The sequence below is a fragment of the Pezoporus occidentalis genome, unplaced genomic scaffold (assembly GCF_034315485.1).
Source record: "Pezoporus occidentalis ecotype Australia unplaced genomic scaffold, CSIRO_AGI_Poc_V1 ctg36, whole genome shotgun sequence".
In the NCBI taxonomy this organism is placed as follows: domain Eukaryota; kingdom Metazoa; phylum Chordata; class Aves; order Psittaciformes; family Psittacidae; genus Pezoporus; species Pezoporus occidentalis.
This window is the reverse complement of record NW_026915591.1, coordinates 3,168,549-3,194,130: the sequence shown is the minus strand read 5'-3', so window position 1 is coordinate 3,194,130 and position 25,582 is coordinate 3,168,549. Positions and strand designations below refer to the sequence as shown.

Here is a 25,582-nt window from a genome sequence, read left to right as displayed (position 1 = left end):
AAATTTCATCTTTAGAGCACACAATCAAGAGGCTGAAATTTAAGAAGTTTCAAGTATTTCTGTAAAAAGAAGTTTTCAGTGTAGCAGACTAAGTGCAAGAATTTCAAGAGATATTGTTAGCACTGGCCTGTGAGCGAAGTTAACTTTGTGATTATAAGAACAGATACATTTTGTAAAGTATTAAATGATTTAGGATTATGAAGAAGTTTTACCCAGATAGAGGTAGCTTGATGCTCCACAAAGTCCCTGTGCCTGGTGTTTCTATGACTGGTTCTTGTACTTCAGAGGTCTGTAGCTTGGTAGAAGATACCAGTCACGAGAGTTGGTTGAGATGTTTGCTGTTAGAATCTGGTTCTTACCTCATCTGTTCCTAATATGTGAAAGTTTACTTTAGACATATAAATGCATGTATGATTTCTGTGTGTAGAAATCAGAGCTGAGAGCTCGAAGGGAGCTGCAGACCTTTAGAATGCGAAAGCAAAGCCTTATCTCCCTAAGTGACAGCAGGCATCTTCTGATCTCAGGGCATTTTAGCTGCTGAGATCAAAACAAATTCCCTGGGATTCAGAGCATGCCCATTCTGAGATGCAATACATCAGTTAATGGCATAACATGACTCAGCATGGTTTTTAGGGTTGGTATTTTTTGTTTGTTTGCTTGAGGATTTGGGGGGGTGGGTTTCTGACCCAGAAACAGCATAGCCACAAGAAGCATTTAGAGGTGGGCAGAGATAATCTTGGGGATCTATGTGAATTGTGAAATCATAGGATGGTTTGTGTTGGAAGGGACCTTAAAGATCATCCAGTTACAACCCCCTGCCATGGGCATGGACACTTTCCACCAGCCCAGGTTGCTCAAACCCCCATCTAACCCAGCCTTGAGCACTGCCAGGGATGGGGCAGCCACAGCTTCTCCGGGCAGCCTGTGCCAGTGCCTCACCACCCTCATAGTAAAGAATTTCTTCCTAATATCTAATCTAAATCTTCCCTCTTTCAGTATAAAGCCATTCCCCCTTGTCCTATCCCTACATGCTCTTGCAAAAAGTCCCTCTCCAGCTCTCTTGCAGGCTCTGTTAGGTACTGGAAGGCTGCTCTAAGGTCTCCCTGGAGCCTTTTCTTCTGCAGGCTGAACAACCCCAACTCTCTCAGCTTGTCTTCCTAGGAGAGGTGCTCCAGCCCTCGGATCATCTTTGTGGTCCTCCTCTGGTCCTGCTTCAACAGCTCCACATCCTTCTTGTGTTGGGGCCCCGAAAGCTGGATGCAGTACTGCAGGTGGAGTCTCATGAGAGCAGAGTAGAGGGGGAGAATCACCTCCCTCGACCTGCTGGTCACACTTCTTGTGATGCAGTCCAGGTTATGGTTGTCTTTCTGGGCTGCAAGTTCATACTGATGGGTCATGTTGAGCCTCTTGTCAACCAGCACCCCTGAGTTTTTCCTCTTAGGGTGCACTCAATCCATTCTCCACCCAGCCTGTATTTGTGCTTGGGATTGTCCTGACCAAGATGCAGGACCTTGCACTTGGCCTTGTTGAACTTCGTGAGGGTGGCACTGTCCCACCTCTCCAGCCTGTCCAGGTCCCTCTGGATGTCATTTCTTCCTCCAGTGTGTCAACAGCACCACACAGCTTGGTGTCTTTGGCAAACTTGCTGAGGGTGTGCTCAATCCCACTGTCCATGTTGCTGATGCAGGTGTTAAACAGCGCCAGTCCCAATACTAACCTCTCAGGAACACCACTTGTTTCCGTGCTCTGTATGTGCATACAGTGTGCTGCACTGTGGACAGAAAAATGCTGTTGTTTGGTAAAGGATAGCACAGAAGAGAGCAAGCTACTCTCTTCCCCCTGCACCCCTTCATCATTTTTCTATTCATCTTTCTTCTGCTTTTTTCCTCTGTTCTCTTCATACTTCTTTGTGTTACCCCTACTCCATTCTCCACATCTTTATCCCATCTATGGCAAAGGCATGACTAGTGCTTTCTATTTTTTTCATCATGTTCTTGTCCTTTCCTTGCCCTTTTTCTTTCTGTTGCAGATTGTCTCTTCTCATTCACCAGTACTCATCAGTGCCCCCCACTAGTTTGTGGGGGCTGTTGCAAGACTAATTTGGAAGTTGCCATAGTAACAGCTGCAGCATCTGTATTTACTGCCTTTGGCATAGATTGGCTCAGTGGTTTCTTCAGACATTTGTTTTATAATTTTCATTTGTATTGTTTGAACACAGTATCGTTCTTCCTAACAGTGCTAGCACAAAGCTTAGCATGGGTTTCAGTTCTTTCAGCCTCATTTCTAGCAATACAGCACCCCAGGTCCTGTCTTGCAAGCCTTGTCCTCGCTCTAGATCACTGCCTCCTTTGTCATTAATCTTATATTTCATCCTAGTCCATTTATCTCCAGATACCTATCCCTAAACATCAGGTCCCTCTAGCAGGGATCCTAGTTGTCAGACCAGCCATAACCCTGGAAACTTTCAGTCCTATCCCAATGACCCCTTTCATCTCCAGACAATAAAAGAGCCAGGCAGATGGTACATTTTATTTCATGCTGAGTAAGAATTTATGAATAGAACTAGAAAGTATTTTCACAGATCCACAGAGTGGCTGAGGTTGGAAGGTGCCTCTGGAGGTCACTGTGCCCAACCAGCCTGATCAAGCAGGGTTACTTAGAGCAGGCTCCACAGGACCCTGTCCAGACAGCTTTTCAGTATCTCCAAGAATGGAGATATTTCAGGTAAGGAAGTTTTCATTCTGACTTATGAAGGCAAAGAATAGAAAGTAGGAAAATTATTTCAGGGCAACTCTTCTCTAGTCCCTATTGCTCTCCTTTTCTTCTTTCCAGCATTTTGCACACCTGACTTTCTCCTTTTGCTCTGAGAAGACATCAGATTTTTTGGCGCAAGATTGTATCTTCAAATGCATTATCTATTGCTCTGTTTTGCTTTATTAGTGTTTATAGCACGCTAGTTTGCAGAGGCCCCACTGAGGTTCCTTTTTGTAGTGTTATATAAGTGCTATATAAGCATACAGAATATGGGCCCTGTCCCACAGAGCTAACGATCTGATTTTCTTGTTCACTTCTCATTCTGTTGGAATAATTATTTTATTATTCATTATTCTTCACATTCCCTGCCTGCCATCCCTTACCATAATTCACAGCTATATTTTCATGCTGCTTAAATCTGTTTACATTTTTAAGGGATGGTCTCAGCCAAATAAAGATACTTGGCCCTGCCTTTAATCTTTGCAGCAGTTTGACAGGAAAAAACCACTTTTCTCCTCTGTAACAGTCTAAGCATCTGTGAATGTCCCAGAACAGAGTTTCTGAAACAATAAGCTGAGGCAGAAGGCAAAACCGGCAGTGACCCTGAGAAGTCACTCAAGCACGGTAATTCAAATTTTGGAAAGATCTTGTCAAACATGTGCTGCATGGCTTGTACAATTGCTGTTACAGAAAGGACATGTCGTAAATACTGCAGATGGCCATGAGGTGGCATGTGCAGCCTTGGAAGGAGCTCTGAAACAGCTGAAATCTGTCCCAGCGGCATTTCTGTGTATTAGGAAGTGCCACAGAGAGCCTCAGCTGCTGGGAGTAATTCCCACAGACATTTGAAGCATGTATGAGAGATGTCCTCAAGTGAGAATTAATCAGATACATCTGATCTTTTCTAGATGAGTGAGGGAAGACACAAACACATTGGGTCAATCCTTGCCCAGGACAAGGCGCAAAAGGGCAAAGCATCGGTCATGTTGTGTGACTCTGTCATTGCAGTGGTTTAGGAACGACCGAATTTCAACCAAATCTGAAAAAGTATAGAAGCCTTAGAGATAATTAAGTATTTATTATTTTTGTAGAAATGTGGCTTAAACTAAATTAGGACGCCTTTCCTTCATCTCCTTCTCCCCAGAAAGAAAAGAGATTTTTCTCAGCTTTTCTAGGGTTCATTTAGCATCAGCCAACAGGGCAGCCAGCATGGACTTCTGGCAAGTTTGCCATCAAACTTCTGCTTGGCCTTGGTGTCCTAGGAAGCCCGGAGAAGCTGGGTTTACTGCAGTATGGAAGAAAGAGTTTGGAAGACGCAAGTCCAAAGAACACTTGGCTTCACATGTTCCACTGTTCCTGAAATTACTTGTATTTCAGATTTCACTGGTTTTAAATATTGACAGGAGCAAATGATCTTTAGTTGTTTGACTGAAATTGTGAGATGTGCAGTTTTGAAAGAAGATATTTTATTCTCATATATATATATATAGATTGTATTCTTATAAAATATATTTTATTCTTAGCTGGTATTGTGAACAGGTTTGTTTTGATTTTCTATTTATTTTTACAAACATACAATGTTGCTGTTTCCCTCATCTAACTTCATGACTTGCTGCAGAGATAGAAGCACTCATTTCAGACTCTGAGTTACTCTGTTATTCACAAGAGAGTACAGGAAAGTGGGATGTTCAGCTCTGGGGAAAGGAAGGAGACAGCTGAATCCACTGATGAGTCAGATTAGTCCAGTGTTAGGCTGCTCTACTGTGATTCTTGGCCCTTGGGAATTTCAGTGCATAGGTGTACTTCTGTTGACTCTAGCCAAAGTTCTGGATATTACACAACCCATACAAGCAAAAACATTTTGCAGTGCTTTGAATATGAGGCAATTAAACCAAGTTTCTAACAGATCTGTGTTACAAAAAGATTATTTCACAGTATCACAGTATGCTAGAGATTGGAAGGGACCTCAAAAGATCATCTAGTCCAATCCCCCTGCCGGAGCAGGAACACCTAGATAATGTTGCACAGGAATGTGTCCAGGTGGGTTTTGAATGTCTCCAGGGAAGGAGACTCCACAACCTCCCTGGCCAGCCTGTTCCAGTGTTCCGTCACCCTCACTGAGAAGCAGTTTCTTCTCAAGTTTAAGTGGAACCTCTTGTGTTCCAGTTTGTACCCATTACCCCTTGTCCTATCATTGTTTGCCACTGAGTAGAGCCTGGCTCCATCCTCGTGACACTCCCCCTTTATATATTTGTATACACTAATAAGGTCACCCCTCAGTCTCCTCTTCTCCAAACTATAGAGACCCAGCTCCCTCAGTCTTTCCTCATAAGGGAGATGCTCCACTCCCTTAATCATCTTTGTTGCCCTGCACTCGACTCTCTCCAGCAGCTCCCTGTCCTTCTTGAACTGAGGGGCCCAGAACTGGACACAATATTCCAGATGGGATCTCACCAGGGCAGAGTAGAGGGGAAGGAGGACCTCTCTCGACCTACTAACCACCGCCCTTCTAATACACCCCAGGATGCCATTGGCCTTCTTAGCCACAAGGGCACAGTGTTGGCTCATGGTCATCCTGTCATCCACTGGGACCCCCAGGTCCCTCTCCCCTACACTGCTCTCTAACAGGTCGTTCCCCAACCTATACTGGAACCTGGGGTTGTTCCTGCTCAGATGCAGGACTCTACACTTTCCCTTGTTATATTTCATCAAGTTATTCCCTGCCCAACTCTCCAGCCTGTCCAGGTCTCGCTGGATGGCCGCACAGCCTTCTGGCGTGTCAGCCACTCCTCCCAGCTTAGTGTCATCAGCAAACTTGCTGATAGTACACTCAATTCCCTCATCTAAATCGTTGATGAATATATTAAATAATACCGGTCCCAGTACTGACCCTTGAGGCACTCCACTAGTTACAGGCCTCCAACTAGACTCAGCCCCATAGACCACAACTCTCTGGCTTCTCTCCTTCAGCCAGTTCACAGTCCACCTCACTACCTGATCATCCAGTCCACACTTCCTCAATTTAGCTGTGAGGATGCTGTGGGAGACTGTGTCAAATGCTTTGCTGAAGTCAAGGTAGACTACATCCACCGCTCTGCCATCATCCATCCACCATGTTATTTCCTCATAAAAGGCTAAGAGATTGGTCAAACATGATTTCCCCCTGGTGAAGCCATGTTGACTGCCCCTCATAACCCTCTTATCCTTGATATGCCTTAAGATGGCACCAAGGATAAGGTGTTCCATCACTTTCCCAGGGATGGAGGTGAGGCTGACCGGTCTATAGTTACCCGGGTCCTCCTTCTTGCCCTTTTTGAAGACCGGAGTGACATTTGCTTTCCTCCAGTCCTCAGGCACCTCTCCCGTTTCCCAAGACTTGGTAAAGATGATGGAGAGTGGTCTAGCAATGACTTCCGCCAGTTCCCTCAGCACCCGCGGGTGCATCCCATCTGGACCCATGGATTTATGGATGTCCAGATTGCTCAACTGGTCTCTAACCCATTCCTCATCGACTAAGGCAAACCGCTCCGTTGACCTGACTTCATCTAAGGTCTCAGGGGTACAGGGCTCTTCAGGACTGCCTGCAGCAGAGTAGACAGAGACAAAGAAGGCATTCAGTAACTCTGCCATCTCTGCATCTTCTGTCACCAGGGCACCCATCCCATTCATCAGTGGGCCTACATTGCCTCTGGTGTTAGTTTTGTCTGCCATATATTTGAAAAAGCTCTTTTTGCTGTCCTTGACCCTTCTTGCCAGGTTTAATTCTAAGGATGCCTTAGTCCTCCTAGCTGCCTTCCTACATCCTCTAGCAGCAGCCTTATATTCCTCCCAAGTGGCCAGCCCCTCCTTCCATGACCTGTAAACTCTCCTCTTCCACTTGAGCATACCCAGCAATTGCCTATTTAGCCACGCAGGTCTCCTGGCCCTCTTCCTTGACTTCCTATGTGTCAGGATGCTCCGATCTTGAGCACGGAAAAAGCAATCCTTGAATGTCAACCAACTATCTTGGGCCCTTTTACCTTCAAGCAGCCTTGCCCATGGGATTTCCCCTAGCAATTGCTTGAAAAGGCCAAAGTTTGCCCTGTTAAAGTCCAGGATTGCAATTCTACTTGGTATTCTACTAGTCCTACCACACGAGATTCTGAACTCCACCATCTCTTGGTTGCTGCAACCAAGGCAGCCCTCAACCCTTACTGCTTCAACCAGATCCTCCTTGTTAGTGAGGATGAGATCCAGCAGCGCTCCTCTCCTGGTCGGCTCATCCACCATTTGCAGGAGGAAGTTATCATCCATACACTGGAGGAGCCTCCTGGACTGCGGCTGGGTTGCCGAGTGGTCCTTCCAGGAAACATCAGGGAAGTTAAAATCCCCCATGACGACCACGGCCTGTGACTGTGAGGCCGCTCTCAGCTCATTTCCTGACTTGATTGCTATTAATTTCCTAATCAAACCTGTCATATGTAATTAAAAATTAGAAACTTTACAAACTTCAAATGCCTTTTATTTTATATAGTTCAAAGATCAGTGCCTGTTTTCTATGTGCAAAATAATTGTGGAAGAGGAAAAAAGAAGCCCAGAAAGATTTATTCTGTCTCATGATTTGCAGCGTGATGATGAAGTTTTGAACATGGAAATGACAGTAAAGGTCAGTCCTTAGGTTGCTTTCTTGAATGAAAAAGAGAACAACAGTATTTTCAGAGCCTGAGGCCAATATTTAGTCAGGTACAGGTAAGGTATTGCTGCCAAATTTTCAGTAAAATAGATGTATTATGTAATTGTTACTTTGTTATTCAGGTTGGCCCATGACCTAAATCAAACACAAAAGTTAAAAATTAACATTTCCATTTGGGCTTGACTCTGATGTTGCTTACATTTACTTAACATCACTAGAACTTGTGTTTCTCTATCAATTACTCTGCAATCTGAATTACAGTTATTGAACGGAATCCTAATCGCATTCCTATTGTGTAAAATACATAATTTAATCAAGAAACAGTTTAAGAAGAATGCACCAGAGAATAGGGCTGTACATAAACTATCACCCTTTCCTTTGAATTTTATGAAGCCCATGACTTCATGCCTTTATGTCAGTTGTTCCTGAAAAGATTTTCTTTTTTTTTGTCAGATTTGACATCTCAAGAATGAAGCCTAGGGGGAAAAAAACTGTAGCAGGCTACAGACTTTAGTTTCGGACATATATATTGTTATAGTAGCTGCACAGAAAAACACTTCTTCAGGTGGGCATTTATATGCATAATTCTGGCATTGCATTCATATGCATAACTGTCATGTGGCACCTTCAGTAGTCCCCTTTTCTGATGGAGTACGCCTTCTAAATATCCGATACGTGAAACTGAAATAGTTTTTGAACTGTCCCATTTTTAACTTTAGTTTGTGAGATGGTCTTATTTCTTATACTTGATGGTAACTGTAATATATATTACAGTTTAAAATATGTGATAATTATAATATGTAATAATAATAAAACATGTAATATATAATATTACAGTTTAAAATAAACTTTTTGTTTTCTAAAGTTTATTTAGAGTCAGTGTTAGGAAAGACGAGAATAACAATTCTTTAGTTATTTTATCAAAGGGCCATCTTTCCACTGATCTGTGTTTGCAGTGAGATACTAGCATTCTCCTCTCACCTTGCCTTTTCCTGAGGATCTGTTGCCTGTCTCTGCTCAGCTTTACCCTTTCTATACTGATTTTTCATAATGGAAGGGTTGCCAGTTCCTTAGAGTCAGCAGCATCTGTTCCCTTCTCCTGTGAACCAATTGTCTATCTGACTTCCCACCTCAGCCAGGTCACCTAATTTCAGGGACCAGTCAGAGAATAGAGAGTTTTCAAATAAGTGAAAAGTCTTTTCAGTATTTTATGTTAGTTTGTACTTACATTTTATAGTCTTTTTATATTTTACTAGTGGGGTAGTATTGTATTTGCACTCCACCCGTTGGAGTTTTTTGATTTTAAAGGCTGCAGGTCTGGTAAGACTGTCATTTCTGTTTGACTTTTGGTCTAAGTTTAGAATTTCAATGGGAACAGCCTGAGCACACTATAGGACATCTCTAGACTTAAAAACCCTTCAAAAAATTATCACCAGCTTTAATGAATTTACTTCCTTTAATAATATTCATGACCTGGTGAGAAATTAAGCTCTAATTCTTTTTTTCTTTTTATGGAACATTTACTAGCATAAATGTTCTTGCATTGTGATGTGTGCTTACAAGACAAGACTGGGCCAGGATGCACACAGGGAAACAGAATGGGGGACTAAACTAGGGTCATGAATACTGTGCTATAATTATCAGCTCACAGTTTCAGTGCCTGTTCATATCATCTCCAATTTGAATCACGATATTACAGTGGTATTGCTATATCACCCGTCTGACCTTTATAATGGTCATTTCGTTTTAGCAAATAGAGTAACTTATCTGGAGCACACTAAGCCTCTCCCAACAGACCCAATAATGCGCAAGGGGAGTCCCAGGCACTGGATCCCATTAAGTATATTTAAAGATTAAATGCAACTGATAACTTTAACTGAAGTTTCTTCTGCAACACTTTCAGCCATACAACTATTTTCAAAACTACACTGTCTTGTAGCCCAGCCACGAATAATTTGATGTGAGCCATAACCACATGATGACTTTTGAGGGCATCAGAGACTTCAGCAAACTGCAGTTCTTCAACCTGAGCTGGAACAAGCTGAAAAATTCAAAGTGTGATATAATATTTCTAAATAATAATAATGTGTGATAAACACATTCCTAACATGCTCAGTCATGACATCATACACAATCCATGGCATAGGGTACATATCAGCAATTGAAATTCCTGGGAAAGCATTCTAACCATGACCACAGTTCAAAAGGCTTAAAATCTGGTCCTCCAGCTTATTAATTCTAAAGACACTTGCAGTGTAAGAAGCCTTATGATCATGCTATGGCATCTGTGTTCTCACAGTGCCTTCACTTCTCTTTGTAGTCACAGCCTAACCAAGTAAATGAGCTCTTGTGACTTTTTTTGCTGAGACATCTCTGAAGCATAATTCCTTTCTTTTTTACTTCCCTTAAGCATTAAATTTATTGGTGGCCTGTGCCAGCTATCAAAATCTGAGCCCTGGCTTTAATTTTGCTGTCTCAGCTTCACTGAATAAGGGGTGGGAGCAGAGACAGTTCCTAGCCTTGGTGATGCACATAGACAATGTTAGCCTCTATTACTGCATGTACCTGCAGCTGTACAGCTGTGTTGGCTAGAGCTTTGGCAATACTCAGCCCTTTTACTGACTCTTATTCATTCCTGTTGCCCAGCCAGGCTCTGGAACAAATGTTCCCCTCTCTCCTTTATTCCCTTTGAATCAGTACATTTCAACATTATTTAAAGGGCTCAGTGAGAATCCACAGAGTTAAACCTGACAAATTTGAGTCATTGAAAGACTTTTAACGAAGCTTTTTAAATTATTATTTAACACTAAAAAGTCGGGCAAACAGAAGAGAACATCTCTTTTATTATAACAACAAGCCGACAAAGGAACAGGACTCCATTGGGGTACCCAGGAACATCCTAGGTTGATGCTGGGTTGTCTGTGTCAGCTGTCAATTAAGCTTCAACTAATCTTTTCAATACACACTAAGATATAAAAAGGACAGTCTCAGTGAAGCTTCAAGAATACTGAACAATTTTTTAAAGAACAAAAACACTGGTGGCAAAGATAATGACAGAACTAGACTGATTCAGGACATTGCAGCCAGCTCCTTTGCTTTCCTTCTCTCTCAGATCAGTAGAGATTGGACCTGAGAATTTTTCATTATAATATCATAGAATCATAATAGCTTAGTTTTATTTATTCTGCCAATTTTGAACCCAACTTTTTCTTGATGTCACGAAAGTATAATATTGAAATATATTAAAATATTAGTTCTCCTAGTAAACTCAATAAACATGAATTCTCTAATGCATATAGCAACACAGTTAATACTGTCCCTTCAAATATGCCCTGCCCTAAAATTTAGAGGCTTAGGCATATTTCATGTCTAAAGCCAAATGGACTTTGCCACGTGCATATTGAACTCTCTAATCCATTTCTCATGATCAGTCAGGACTAAAATTACACAGCTCTACTAAATCCCAATATGAAAGATTGCAAGAAGAGAGCTAGTAGGTCTAATTTCAAACCACCAAACATCAAGAATAACTCTTTCAACATTGTCTCTTGCCTTGAAAGACTACCTAAAATTATAAACTAATTAAGCACTCACTTGATGAGCAGCTGGACTGAAGGAAAAAATGGTTTGCCTTATGAAAGAGCTTTGTCTTTGGGTTATTCAGTGCTTAATCAGCTGTGAGTTCTCAAAGTTTCTCAGATCATTCAGAATAAGACTCTCCTGGATACTTTAGTGTCAGGCATTGTAGCTGAGCCAGTATGGCAGCCTTTCCTTCACTAGGATCATCAGTTTAGAACTCTAATTCAGCTGCTCATTTCATGGAATTTGTAGAAGTCAAATAGTACTTGTCTGAAAAATTGGGCTGAAACTCACAAATAGATTTCAAAATTCCTGCTAAGGTTAGCAGATGGATATACAGACAGCACAGTCACATTAGCCTTGTTCCTGTAGGAAACCAAGCTAGAAAAAAACGCAAGATTCAGTAGAGGAAGATCCAAGGTCATCCTAACCTGTGCTGATCCATCAGCTGAAATCATGTTAATCTACTCAGCATGAAAGGTTAAAAGCTCCCCTGTCAGTTTAATTTGGTATTGGAAAAAAATAGCTAGAGGAAAACATGTTTCTGCTGATAAGCGTAGCGTTTCATTCTGAATACATTAGGGAATTCATATTTAGAAAAAATGCCAGGAAAATTAATGCTTTAGCATGATACATGTTTTGTGGTATCAGAGAGAAGGGATTCAGAATTGGTATAAGAAGTACTTTGGAAAATAAAATAATATAGGCAAAAAATGTTCTTTAGTCACCACCAAAGCCAATCTAATGGTACTGAATATTTAAATATTATGTGTCTTAGATACAACCTAGATAAAATACTGGATATTTTGTCCCCTTACAATGCAATTTGAATTATTTGATTGGGACTCTGTGATCTTTTCTTTTCTCTATTGTACAATGATTGGCTAATGCTATAGTATTATCAGAAAGGAGGAGCTGTAATCGTATAAACAGGTTGTGGATAGAATCACTGACACCCTTCTCTTTACAGGAAGTATGCTGCCAGGTATCTGAAGTCAGATCCTTTGTAAGAAAGTTGTTCGTTTCACAAATGGGCAGCAAAATATATGGTTGAAATTGACATTTATTTGTTTCTGTTCAAGAATATTTCAAACAAGAAAATTACTGAATTTGTTAATCTGTGATACAGGGAAAGAGTAGTTTGTATATGAAAAGCATGAAGAACCATAAAATTAGGATAAATTATGCTCTGACTTTGCACTGAGTCCCTTCTAGACCAAATATCCAGCCTTAGTGTTAGGCTGAAATCCTGTTTCTATTTAAGTCCTGTTGCAGAATAAGGGTGTATAAAGCAGACTAGCTAATAAAATGATTCTGTACTGCAGATGGATTTAAATGGAATAAAGGTATCTAAGATCTGATGCAATTAAAAAAGTAAAAAAATGGTCTGTGTTGAGATACCTTCAGCTGCAAAGGTACATTTGGGAGCTGGCTTACTTACGCATTACAATTCTTAGTTTTGGAGGAGGAGCTGAAATTTTTTGAAGTCTAGCTCTGTTTCATAATATGGAAATATCACATCCTGCATCCAAGAAGTTGCCACAGATATTAGTGGGAAATGTACACATAGAAACTGAGCACCGAATACACAGGTGGAATTAGTTTACAGCCTAATTGACTGGTTGGTTTCTTTCAATTCTAAAACTGAGTTTTATTACAGATTGCTAACTTAAATCTGGATGACCAACACTCTTCAGAAGTTCCAACTTTGAAAAAGTGGAGCATTTAAGATAAGCCTCATTTAGCAACAGCAATCGCCCACAAACAGAAGGAATAGAGTCTAGTCTTGACCTCACTTTAGGTGAGAACTACATCTCAACACTAAATGGTACTATGTTTACCGTGGTAGTGATAATGCAGGCTGTTACCCTGGGACATGGTAGAATTGTTTCTTTATAGTGAAATATTATAACGAGTTTTTACTAGCTGCCAACAAAGTCAGGTTTTCAAATATTAAACATTTTAATTGCATCTTTAGCAGAACTGAAGAGTGGGAGTGAGGCAGAACAATTACGTTCCAGTAAAATGAGTGTTTCTTTTTAAAATGTGCATATTTATCTATGTTTAATGATCTAACTGATCTAATGATCATTGATCTAGTTACAGATGGACTGAATAACGCAAACTCTGACACTTGTAACTTGTTTTACCTCCTGTATCAGCCACCTTTTTCTATTACAACTAACAGCATTGAGTGGTCTTGGTTATTTTTCAAGGAACTTCAAAGCTCAACCAAGATTACACCACATAGTGCAAATAGTAACTGTCTTGTCAGCCTTAAAAGACGTGTTTGAAAATCTGCCTTACTCTTATCACACATCCACTGAGAACAATATAATCACATCTTTAGCTTGTTTAAATAAAACTGTCTAGTAGAGCTATACACAAATAGTAACTGTATGTCAACAAAAAGATTCATCATTTAAAGGTAAATCTTTATTATTTCAAAACTAATTTGTTTTTATTCATTAGAAATACAGTGTTTCCCCACTTGGTCAAGTATAGAGGAACCTATACTTAAACATAATTGGAATTTCTGCCTGTGCGTGCTGCATTCATTCATCCTTACAGCGGAACCCAAACTGATGCGAACCACAATCTAACATTTTTTGAGTAATACTCACTCCTGAGATGGAGGCACTGAACCCTCCAGGTGTACTGAACTCTAAATGTTCTGCAGAGATTAACATCAGTTATAACAGGTAGGCTAAATCAAGGTTTACAATCCATGGAATAATTCTCTTAAATAGCAAGCAATTACACCTGCACCAGTTCCAGATCTTTTCAGCTTACCTGGTATGCTTATGTATGTATCCTAAACGTTTTCAACTGGATTCAGACACTAATGGAACTCTGAGGCCCTGATTCTTATTTATGTTCAGACTCTGTAAAACTGTGTGAGAGTGCAAAGGCTTTTAAGGCAATGTCGGTACAGTTTTCAATTACTTTAAGGGCTTCCTTTGTGGCTTGAGTATTGAAAAGTGCTATTAGCCTAAATTAAGATAATCTGTATTTTGTTAAGCAATTTCTCAGTTTTGGGTCATGCAGATGACAGCTGAAGGAGCTGAAAACAAAGTAGTCTGAATATACCTATATATGGATGGTTTAAAGTCATATTAATAAACCTGTGCTTTTTTCTACTTAGGGTTTAACTTATCTTATGATTTGGGACATAAGCAGAAATTGAATAGCCTGAAAACAAGATCACTAGCAACTATTTGTATTATTCCATCATCCCTCTCTCAAAGCCCTAGATGCCACTGCAGTAGTAAATTATTGTGTGCAAATTATTTCTGTAAGATTTTTAAAATGGTTCCTTAAGATATCGAGACCCAGCTGATCAGACTTTTTAATATGTGTGCAAACTTTTCATATACTCCCTAATACTCTATTATTTCTGTCTCTCTTTAACCATTTCAGATTAGAAATTGCACTTTTTGTGATAGTACCCTAGCACACTGCTAGGGCTCCCAAGGCTTTAACTGTAATATTTGGAGTTAAAATATTTCTAACGCCTGTGAAATTAGTGTATATTACCTACAAATCTATATTGTAAACTAACTGAGAGAACACAGACTCTCCGTTAATCTGTTCCATAAGAAAACAGATGTTCAGGTCTGCTCATATAAACATCAAAGAGCCTGAAAGCTATGGAACTAGAATTTCAGTAATGCAACATAGAAGCAGAGCTGACTGTTGAAATCCCTTGCCTTTGGTGTCAGAATCAAACCAGTTGTTTACTGCTGGATAAAGAACTGTGAATTTCTTGTGAGATTTTCATCAGGGTGCTTCTTTTGTACCCCATTTCTTACAATCTAGCATGTTATGGATCCGCTCATGCTCTGTATCTAATTTCTACCAGTTTTCCATGTTATTTATATTCTCAATCCTTCTGGTGCTAACGGACCAGTTTAGAAATGCGTGCAGTGTAAATTTACAGAACAATAATCTCATGTCTTTCAGTGGTTAAATCTTCATTCCTAATGCCAAGGTGGGTTCATGACATCGTCTTTTCAATATTTTCTAACAATATTAAACTAATTTCATTTGATTGAAAATGGCCTTTGATCTCCTTCAATACCCTGTTTGTGGTTTTTTGTAACAGCAATCAACCAGCACAAAGCTGATTGCAACCGTTTCCATTTTCCAGTATTGTTAAAGTAATCTCATCAATTAATTGCACCAAACATTTTAAGCACTTTAAACTGACCAATCATCTTTCTAAAGATCAAATATCTGAATTGGATAAATGTAATGGTAGTTTTGCTAATGTGTTAGCAGAAGAACATTCTGTTTGATTAATTATGTTTCCTTTTTACATGTATTGTGTCCGAACTACACTCACATTGAACAAATACTGCCTGGATAAAAATCTCCCAAATCAGGTAACAAAGAGCAGCTGTACTGAAAGGTGGCCTCTCATGGATATGGACAGCAAGCACTTGCAAAAGGGAGCAAGAACCATCAGCTTTTAAAACATACTTTTATCACTCCTTTACTCCACTGAGTTGCAATAAGGTGTCTTTGGTGTCGGTAGCTTTGGATCTCCCTTTTTTTAACACTACTAGCTTGAAGAAACCCAGTATGTTGTGGGGGTTTTGTTTGTTTTACACACATATAGTATGTTAAGCATCATCTGGTTGGCTTTTCTTTCCTAAGTTCTTTGTGAACAACTTGTTAGTACACTTCTTCATCAAACTAACTATACCAGGCTGCTGTCCTCTGTTCTTTGGATTTTAAACATATATTGGATTTTTTTTACTTTTTTACAAAGGATTTCATTTTGAGTAAGGGAAGCACCTACCTCTTTCTGGCTGCTGGTTTGATCTGGGAGAGTGTGTACCTGTATCTCTGATCAGATTGATTATTGATATTCTGTTTTCATTCCTTATTTGAATAGGTGCAATATTACACTACAAAATGTTAGGAATATATTCAGATAGTGAGGAATATATACTATTTCAATTCTTTGAGCCTGAGCTGTGAAAATTCAGCTGTCTTACACTGTATAATATTCTGATGGCAGTCACAATCTCTTCTTAGAATCAATAAATTCAGGCAGTTCAATCCACAGTACCTTTCATAAGCATAAAGAAGGGTTTTGTACATTCATCCAATGTTCTTCTGCAGTGTTCTGTGCAGTCTTAGCAGTCATTCATCCTGCCACTAAACCTCTGTTCTTGTGCTCATTTCAAAACTGATACCCTTTTCATCATCCTCTGAGGGAGACAGAGGATCTTCTTTCTTCTTTCTTCTTCTTTCTTCTTCCTTTCGCCATCAACGTTAGATCAGCTTATGTCCTAAAGAGCATTTTCAAATTACCTTTCAGTTTGCATTTCTCATCTATGCACTCTTTCTGGATTAAAACTTGCAGGACCTGTCAGGATGCATTTACTTATTTCTGCACATACAAGGCAACATCCATTATCAAATTCAGTTTTATCGCATCAGTCAAGTCTTGCAAAGTGACCATGAAGAATTCCTTCTATACACTGGTCAAGTTTTACAAAAGTAACAGTGACAAAGCATCAGAGAATCCTGCCAAATGTAATTGTTGTGTGCATACTTCTCAAGACTTCACCCAGCTCTTCTTGTTTTCATTCTCTGCATATGCTCCACATCTGAAGTGTGAGGAAAAAAAATGAATTTGTTTTCAGATTTTCTGGAGAAAAGAGACATTGGCGGAAGCACTCATGGATATGGGCTGTCTGGGCTTCCACCAGTGTGACAAATTCCTATGCTCATTTTGCTTATCTGCTTCCCCATGAAAGGTGAACATTCTTTACACAGAATGGGGGCTCAAAAAGGATTTGAAATAATAGTTCAGTAACTGTGCGAATGCCTCTCCTGTTGATGGGAGGGATTTTTTTTTTACACTAATGCATTCCAGCTTTCTCCACCCTCCCTTTTTAAACAGCAACAAGATTCAGTTTTCTTGCAGGCACCTGAAACTTGGCCAGTGTTCCCAAACTTAGAGCAAATCAACGTAAGTACTTCATGTTTCTCAGCCAGCTTTTTCAAATCCAGCTTACTCAGAGGCACTGATTTAAACATGTCAGATTCTAGCTCAGTAGCTGCTACCTAACGGACTTCAAGTCAGTAGTGGCATGGAAATTATGTCATTATTACTGTATGAATCTGAATAACATTTCCCTTTTTTTCCCGTATGCAGCACAGAAGTATTTATTAAACAACTATGCTTTGTTTCATGTTTATTGATGCTACCATTTTCAGTTAGTAACGATCCAGTACCATTGTCCAGATTCCTTTTGGTTTTGATATACTTTTAAACTGTTTCTCACTTTCTCCTTATGTGCATTTACCCTTTTCATCATTGGTTTTCATTTGTTTTTTTTAAGTTTAAATTTCTTACTGACAATTTCTTTATCTTCCCATTTATTATAGCTGCTTTTAATTTCCCACTAAGTAGATACTATCTTTTTATTGACTATTGCATTCTTCCTCAACTGTGAGATATTCTAGGAACAAAAAGGTTCTTAAACCTTCCCCAGATCCTCTTGACGCTTTCTCTGGAAGTTGAACTAGCTCTTAGTTTTTGTAGCCCTGTGAGAGAAGCTTGTGTAAAGCGTAAAATATGCACAGTACATATTTACGTATCTAACACAAATTGTTATTACATATTAACATACAGTTTGGATATTGTTTTGTTTGTGATGTTTGAATGTAATCAAGTCAGATCTACTACCTGCTCAGCAATCACCAACATTTAGTGGTTTTAGAGAAATTGAGGTTGCTAAGCACATTGTTTCATTAGCTGGGTAGTAAGGAAGAAGCAAAGCTAAAATGCAAACTCTTTTTTTCCCCTTCTCTTTCTTTATCTATTAGCTCATGCTACCTAATTACAGGTCAGATGTAACAGAAATGAAGCTTTGACAGGCAAGTTACTGAACAGTGCACGTTGGTTTATTTTGCCTTATTGTCATTCAACTGTTGTGAGAATAAACGCAAGGGTTCCCACAAGTATTTTACCAAATTAAACAGCAGTTTACAGCGGTTTTCATGTCCTCAGACTTCTGTGACCAGAGGAGGAGGGCTATTTATTTGTTTGATTTTGATGGTCTGGATGCAGAAAACTTGATCTAGCTTCCACAGAGCAGACATACCTGGATATACTTCCACCTCCAAGTAGTGCACTTGTTTCATTTTTCATCAGATTATTTCATCATATACAGGTGTAATTCCTATGACCTCTTCTAGTGATTAGTGAAACTGCAGTCATCCACATATACTCTTCATAATTTTATATTTTGGGGGAATGGGAACTGCTTAAGTTCTTTCACCCAGGGCAAATTGTGGCATCATTCTCCTGTTTGCTTTATTGGCTTAGGGATACAGAATCTGTAGAAAACTGCCCCTGATCCTGGGCTACAATGGAGTTAGTTACTAATGTGGCCCACCTACAGTATAGCAGGCTAAAAAACTTGAGATTTCTGGTTTGGCAGGGTAGATATGAGCAGCTTTTCTGTACATGCACTTAAGGATTTACAGTACTTTCCTCACATCCAGTCTTCACTTGAATTTGTAGGGGACAGTCTTTTCTGGACTTGACTTCCATAAGAATGATACCCTAGGTTTAATTCTTGCCCTGGCTCCAAGATCCTTCAGATACTGAGCACTGAAATTCTTTCATACTGCACCACCATGCCTCACTTATCTCTTACAAGGGCAGAGAAAGGTGACCAGCATGTGGAAGAGGGATTTGTCAGCTGATGGCCTGAAGCAAGTCGTACACTGAGGAAATTTCCTCCTCGATATAAGCAATACTGACAATAAAAATTGCCCTAAATCTCGTTTCTCAAGATGTCCAAATTTTATTTAGGAATATACTTTGCTATAAATAGAGATAGTAAATAAGATAGATAGATAGATAGATAGATAGATAGATAGATAGATAGATAGATAGATAGATAGATGGATGAAATCAAACACAGCTTCCACTGTCATTGAAGTGGTCCAAAACAATGTACAAGTAATTCAGAATATTCATGAGCTGCTTTTGCTTAAGATATATTTTTTTCTGGAAAGAAATCCAAATCCATTAAAGACAATTCCATGTATTTACTCTTGCTGTATTATGAAAATACATGAGCAAACTCTAGGACTTCAAAGTCTCCAGTTTCTGCAGTTGGTATTGGACCATAACTGAATTAAAACAGTTTCATAAGGTTTACTTCATAGACAGAACATTCTGTTGACTCATCATCTGGAGCAAAACCAAATATGAGAACCAAACAGTTTACAAGCTTTGGTATAATTAGAGAAATCTTTTCTGGACTTCCAACAGAACTCAAAAACAGTATTTTATTTTTTTTTTTAATGCTCTATATTCAGTGGACTAAATATGGTGGACTGTCTTTGGACAAAATTCCCATTTTCTTCTATGGATTTGCCTGAGTAAAATTACTGATATTTTCCAAAAAATATACATATCAGTTGTGAGATTTTTGAGATCTCCTAACATATGGTGTATTTTTTAACTTTAGGACAGGAATCATCTGAACTAGAAAAACTTCAAGCTATTCCCATTCTTAAGGCAATCTCAAAGCTTTGAAATCCAGCTACTATATTTGCTGGCATTGTTAAACTAGATGTGCTTTTAATTTTATACAGTGAATATTTACTCTTCATAATCAATAAAACTATAAAGATTTGCATTATAACTGGGTCATTCCAAGGAATGAGCTATTTTTTTTGAAGGCTGATAGCTTCACAGTATACATGATGATCACATTGACTCACTGTGCCTGTCTCAGTGCAGTACTGTGATCAGAAGCCACTCATTCTACAGGATGCTGTTCTTCATAGTGATGCAAGATAAATTTAAAATGTATGTGTTTGCCTGAGTATGTTGCAGTGATGGGCTGTCCTTTCAATATTCTAAAGCAGGTCAGATCTGTTAAGAAAGATCAAAAAATGTTAAAGGATTTCTGAAATGCTTGATTTTATTTTTAAAATGGCTCAATAGCAATCATCTTCTTTGTTGTTTTCCACATCACTCCTTGAAAAAGTCCCAAAGGGAAATTTCAGGTTTCTTTTTTTCCAGGCATACTTCTGTTTTTCAGTGTAGTGCTGCTGGTTTGCCTTTTTTATCCCTGGGAACAAACTGTTACAACAGGGCAAAGGAGACTCTAGCCTTTCTGATTTTATGAATACATAGTTGTGGGACAGAAAACAGTTAACATTTTTATAGAGTAGAAAAGGCTTTCCTGGTAACCATAAATGGACAAGTGGAACTCAGTGGGGCCAAGTGTTTGCATAAAGTTTGTAGCATCTCAGCTTCATATATTTAAGTATTTTAACACTGCTGAGATTAACAGTAGCATAAACATAAATGGAAACAAAATTCATTTTTCATTGTTAGTTTTGAGAAAAAAAAATGCGTCTTTCTAAATTTCAGTTGAAAATATAGTTCATACAGAATGTTTCCATAAATAGACTCTTAAAGATTAGGTGGAAAGTCCAAGTTCTAAATGCCTCTTAACTTCCTTTTACCATAAACCAGCAGTTTCTCATCTAAAACAACAGCTAGAAACACAGCAAAGAGAGAAGACCAGGGCACGTTGGAGCAGTAGTACTTATGGTGCAGTCATGATCTCTGCTTTTAATGATTGACTCAAAAGCATAGTTTTGCACTTATGACATTTTTAAGTCAACTTTCAAAGGGTTATACTGAGTGGGGAATGAACTGACTTCTGAAACAGATGATGAAATGACACAAGAATGTCAAGCAAACTAAGTATTACTCAGTAATGGCAAGAACAGTCATGCTCTTCACAAAGGAAAAAAAAACAAATTCCTCTTGGGAAATTGCTATTCCAAGGTTCCCTTCTTTAGAACTGCAGGCTTATACTTTCTCATAAGAGTATCAAGGTGTTGGGCTCAGCTGCCTCCTTTACAATGTGGCATTAAGAAGTACACCTCACAATGTATTAGTAAGCATTGGTTAGTAGAATCATAGAATAGTTAGGGTAGGAAACAACCTTAAGATCATCAAGTTCCAACCCCCCTGCTGTGGGCAGGGACACCTCACACTAAACCACCTCACCCAAGACTCCATCCAACCCGGCCTTAAACACTGCCAGGGATGGGGCATTCACAACTTCCTTGGGCAACCTATTCCAGTGTCTCATCACCCTCACAGTAAAAAACTTCTTCCTTACATCTAACCTGAACTTCCCCTGTTTAAGTTTGAACCCATTCCCCCTTGTCCTGTCACTGTAGTCCCTAATGAAGAGTCCCTCCCCAGCATCCCTATAGGCCCCTTTCAGATACTGGAAGGCTGCTATGAGGTCTCCACGCAGCCTTCTCTTCTCCAGGCTGAACAGCCCCAACTTCCTCAGCCTGTCTTCATACGGGAGGTGCTCCAGTCCCCTGATCATCCTCGTGGCCCTTCTCTGGACTTGTTCCAACAGTTCCATGTCCTTTTGATGTTGAGGACACCAGAACTGTACATGGTACTCCAAGTGGGGTCTCACGGGAGCACTTCAGATACCCTACCGCCTATCATTTTCAATAACATTGTATATTAAAAGAGGAAAATAATGCTAGCCTTTTCTGTCTGCAGCACAGCCTGCATCTCAACACAGCCATCTGCAAGGCTGTTTCCTAGTCACATCTCTGTAAGGCACACAGTGCACTCAAATACTCATATGGGCTGAGGGCCATAAGAAGCTGCCATGGTCTAGGCTAACTTGATGAGGAACGTATAAATTTGCCCATAGCATGCCACTTTGTCAGTACAAAGCGTCAGTTATTCATGGGCACTTAAAGTCAAAAAATGTTGCTCAAAGATATATAGCTATTTCTGCAATTTGGATTCTGTTTCTAAGAGTAGCATTAGAGTAAGATTTGGTTCAGCTACTCATGTAGCTGAGAGATATACTGTCAGATGGATTTCTTGGAAAAGGACCCCATCACTGGGTTAATTTATGTTTTCTTTGCACAGGGTTCTCTCAAGAACTGCTGTTCATTGCTTGTGTTTTGTTTGCCAGTAAATGCAGAAGAGAGGATAAGATCAGACTATGAGCCCCTGGAACAAGTAAAGCAAATGTCATTCAAATTCCAAGGACAATATTCATGTCACCCACAAGGAGTGCGACATATGGTTATCCTAGTATTAACACAGATTTTTTTTTTTCTTTCTAGATAACCTCAGGTTTTGTAAAGTCAGGGAAAATAAAAGACATACTATCTGCTTCCTTTCTTCACCACCGGATTTGGTTAAGTGTAAGGACATGTAATATGTTCTTTCTATCATTCTGCCAGGAAGATGTCTACTATTTGGGATTCTTGACACACCTGATTCCAATTTCTCTTCTTGATGATAGTTATGTTCATAATTATTTTCAACTATAATTTGATAACGCAATATCACATTGTTGAGTTTTGAAAGAAACCATCTTGTCTCATTATGTCCATCGGAAATACTTTTAACACAGATAACGCTCTTCATTTATGCCTTTGCCTGTAAGCCTGCTGCTTTGTGTTAGCTCCCCCTGCCCCTCCACATCAAAGCATTTGTCTCCATTGTTCATTCTTATTGAGAGTGAGGTCCTGTCTTAATGCCCTGAGATGCAATTGCATACCTTAAGCTGACCACTGTTACTGGTTATCAACACCCTTTTTCACTGCCATATTTCTACTTTGCTGCACATTGTATTGAGAAGGGGGTCCCTGAACAAGCTACCTTGTTGCTTTCCTCCAGACCTTGCCCTGAAGTTTGACTATGAAACCAAAAGAAAGCTTCACAACAGTCGAGCATCTGCTGTGACCATTGTCTGTCACAGTCACTGATCAATTTTATTGCTCATTATTTTCTTGTACTCACCCATCTGTCAGTCTGTCTGCATTCACTGGGTAGGCATCATTTCATTTTACAGTATAAATTCACTTGAACAGAGATTTTTAGTAGGATTCCTAAATGCAAGAAAAACAATAACAGCAAGGAGTCAGAGAGGAGGCCAGCCTTAGCACGTCTCTCCTACAAACAGAAGGTTCATTGTAATTCTGTTTATCACTAAGACCCCACTCACTGAAAGAGCTTGTTGTCCGACAGCAGACCTGTGTTTTCTGTATCACAGCATGAAACTTGTCTGGATATTTGTTGGATGAACAGAATTATTTCCTTCCAGCTCAAAGACTGCAGTATGAATTTTAACCATCAGTTTCCCCATAAGGACCAGTAGCATAATGAGGAGATCTAGACTCTGCTCCCACTCTGTGGTCCCACTAGCTGTGCAAGGTAGCTCTCTCTTCATGTCTCAGTTTCACATTTATGGAGCATAAAACCATGTTCTTTTACATATTTGAAACATAAGTACTAAGGATTATAAGAAGCACCAGCATGATCAGTTTTATTCTGCCCTCATCAACCTGTCTAAACTCTTGCTAAGCTGCAAATACTACCTGATGCACTGAATCTAACCCCTTTGCTGTTATGTTAAAGCCTCCCACACCTATGGGTTACATCCTTATTGCATCCTTGTATAAATCTCTTGGCATAAATATTTTATTGTATAAATAAAGCCTTTTATCAGGATAATAGCTTCTAGGTACTACCAGAATAAATGCTGCTGATACTGATACTAGTGGTACCTTCACTCTTTTGCCAAATCTGTCTTCACATTGATAGTAGGTCACTGCTGAAATAGACAGGTTTAAGTTCACATACACTTGGGCTTTGTCTCAGAACTTTATCTGCCAAAAATGTGTTTTCACAGATCTCTGCCTGGCTACATTAATATCTCTGTTTGCAGACTCAGGGCCTTAGTAAGCTGGTGAAACAAATTTTCCCACTTGAAACCACAATGCTTGTATACAGAGTTCAAAGCACTTTTGGATTGAGTAATTTCATGTGTAAATGTTCTGTTTCAAAACTGACCTGTGCTTTTATTCATTGGACATCACTTAAATAAAAACATGGCAGAATGCGTAAAGCAATAGAAGCATGTTAAGACTAGATCTTTAGAGAAGTATCTGTTATATATTCAGGTTCAGTGAAGATGTTATACCTCATTAGCTACAACAGAACTGAGCCATTTTCTCATTAGATCATTCAAGTGGAACAACACAAAAGATTTTTCAAGTTTGTCAGTTGCATTTTAGTTGTGCTTTTTAAAGTGCTTGTTGGAAAGCAAGAATTGAAACCATATGGTGTTGTTTAAGCTTAAAAAGTGCTTTTGATCTTAAGCTTCAAAAGAGATTTTCCCAGCAAAAAGTAGGCTAGCACTTTATTTAGTACTGTTTTAGGTAGACACCAGAGCACTCTGTATTAATATTATTAATAATGGTATTTTCTTTTTTCATGCTATTGGTTAAACCTCTTTTAACACTATCACTGCTGAACTAGAGATGATTTACAGGAGGCAATCAATCACTGTTGTCAGTGTACTGTACCCTGTTTTTACAAAACTAACAAATCAGCACAGACTGGCATCAACTCCCTTAAATCAGTTGCTACAAGAAGTGGCAGTCATAAAGTGAGACTTAGGAACTACTAAGTATTTTAAAATACTATAAAGATTCTTTCACATCTGAATTTTTATCAGCCCCCTGACAGCCATCCCCTGTAATGAGTTTACATTGGAAAATGTATTGGTTTTTCAGTAAAACCAGTTTCAGTGAATTATAGTAGCTTTGCTCTTCAAGAGATTACATTTTGTTTCAAGCATTTGAGTTTTGTAGCTACTGGTGCCTTCTAATGTACACAGCTTGCACTGCTTCTGTTTGACAGATAATCTGGAAAATGCAATTCTCACATCTTAAGCTCACAACAGTAATTTGAAGAACTGATCTTATGGTTCTCTATTGACTAAACTTGATCATTACTGTTTGTATTACTGTAAAATCAGAAAGATGTTTCTATCATAAAGACCAAGAAATGTAAACACTATTTTATATTTTCCTTTTCTTATGAATGGTTTTTCAGTTTCAAACTCTCCAGAGGACTCTGGATTTCCGGCACCGAGAGCAAACTTTACAAGGCATAATCATTTCAGAATAACAAATGGGAATCTGAATGAAAACAGTAAGCATTTATTTGGCTCTGATCTTGTATTTGGTCATGAACTTGAAGTGCCTTAGTGAATAAGTCAAATGAAAGTGAGCAAAACCGAACAGGATTACATATTCCTAAATACTTAACATAGTTATACTCCTTCATGCTGCATGTTATAGGGCCATATAAAGCATTTCTAACAAGAACATTTTTATCTTTCCTGGGTATCTTGCAAGTCTGTAAGTTTCTCACAACCTTCCCAGAGCTGAGGAATGTGTTTTCTGAAGGATTACTTATCTTGGTCAGTTCTGCTTCCTAGGATGGTTCTTCAGATTTAGTCTGAATCACTGACAGAAGAGTTAGCTTTTCAGCACTTTCAAAAGCTTTGGGTTTGGTTTTGGGGCTGGGTTTTTTTTTAGAATTTTTTAAATTATTATAATTTATTAACACATTTCAGTCTGCAAATTAGATTATGCTAGGAACTGGGAAAAAAAATGATGTAATGTTGTTCTGGTGAGGAAAATAAAGAAGAAAAGAGTAAGTGAAGTACTTGATGATTG

General features: G+C 39.1%; 1 protein-coding gene across 1 annotated transcript in view; it reads left to right on the top strand.

Moving 5' to 3' along the window:
• LRRC9 (leucine rich repeat containing 9) overlaps positions 1 to 25,108 on the top strand; it is a 38,843-nt gene extending 13,735 nt beyond the window's left edge. The window contains 19 exon segments of the mRNA XM_062630861.1: positions 16 to 27; positions 29 to 83; positions 3,252 to 3,378; positions 7,275 to 7,442; positions 7,902 to 7,939; positions 8,788 to 8,832; positions 8,834 to 8,902; positions 9,366 to 9,512; positions 12,666 to 12,693; positions 12,696 to 12,850; positions 13,222 to 13,289; positions 13,291 to 13,370; positions 13,373 to 13,411; positions 13,414 to 13,433; positions 14,151 to 14,300; positions 14,790 to 14,996; positions 15,327 to 15,459; positions 19,126 to 19,239; positions 24,954 to 25,108. Of these exon segments, the coding sequence (XP_062486845.1) occupies positions 16 to 27; positions 29 to 83; positions 3,252 to 3,378; positions 7,275 to 7,442; positions 7,902 to 7,939; positions 8,788 to 8,832; positions 8,834 to 8,902; positions 9,366 to 9,512; positions 12,666 to 12,693; positions 12,696 to 12,850; positions 13,222 to 13,289; positions 13,291 to 13,370; positions 13,373 to 13,411; positions 13,414 to 13,433; positions 14,151 to 14,300; positions 14,790 to 14,996; positions 15,327 to 15,459; positions 19,126 to 19,239; positions 24,954 to 25,108 (1,810 nt within the window).
• Positions 25,109 to 25,582: the final 474 nt, after the last annotated feature.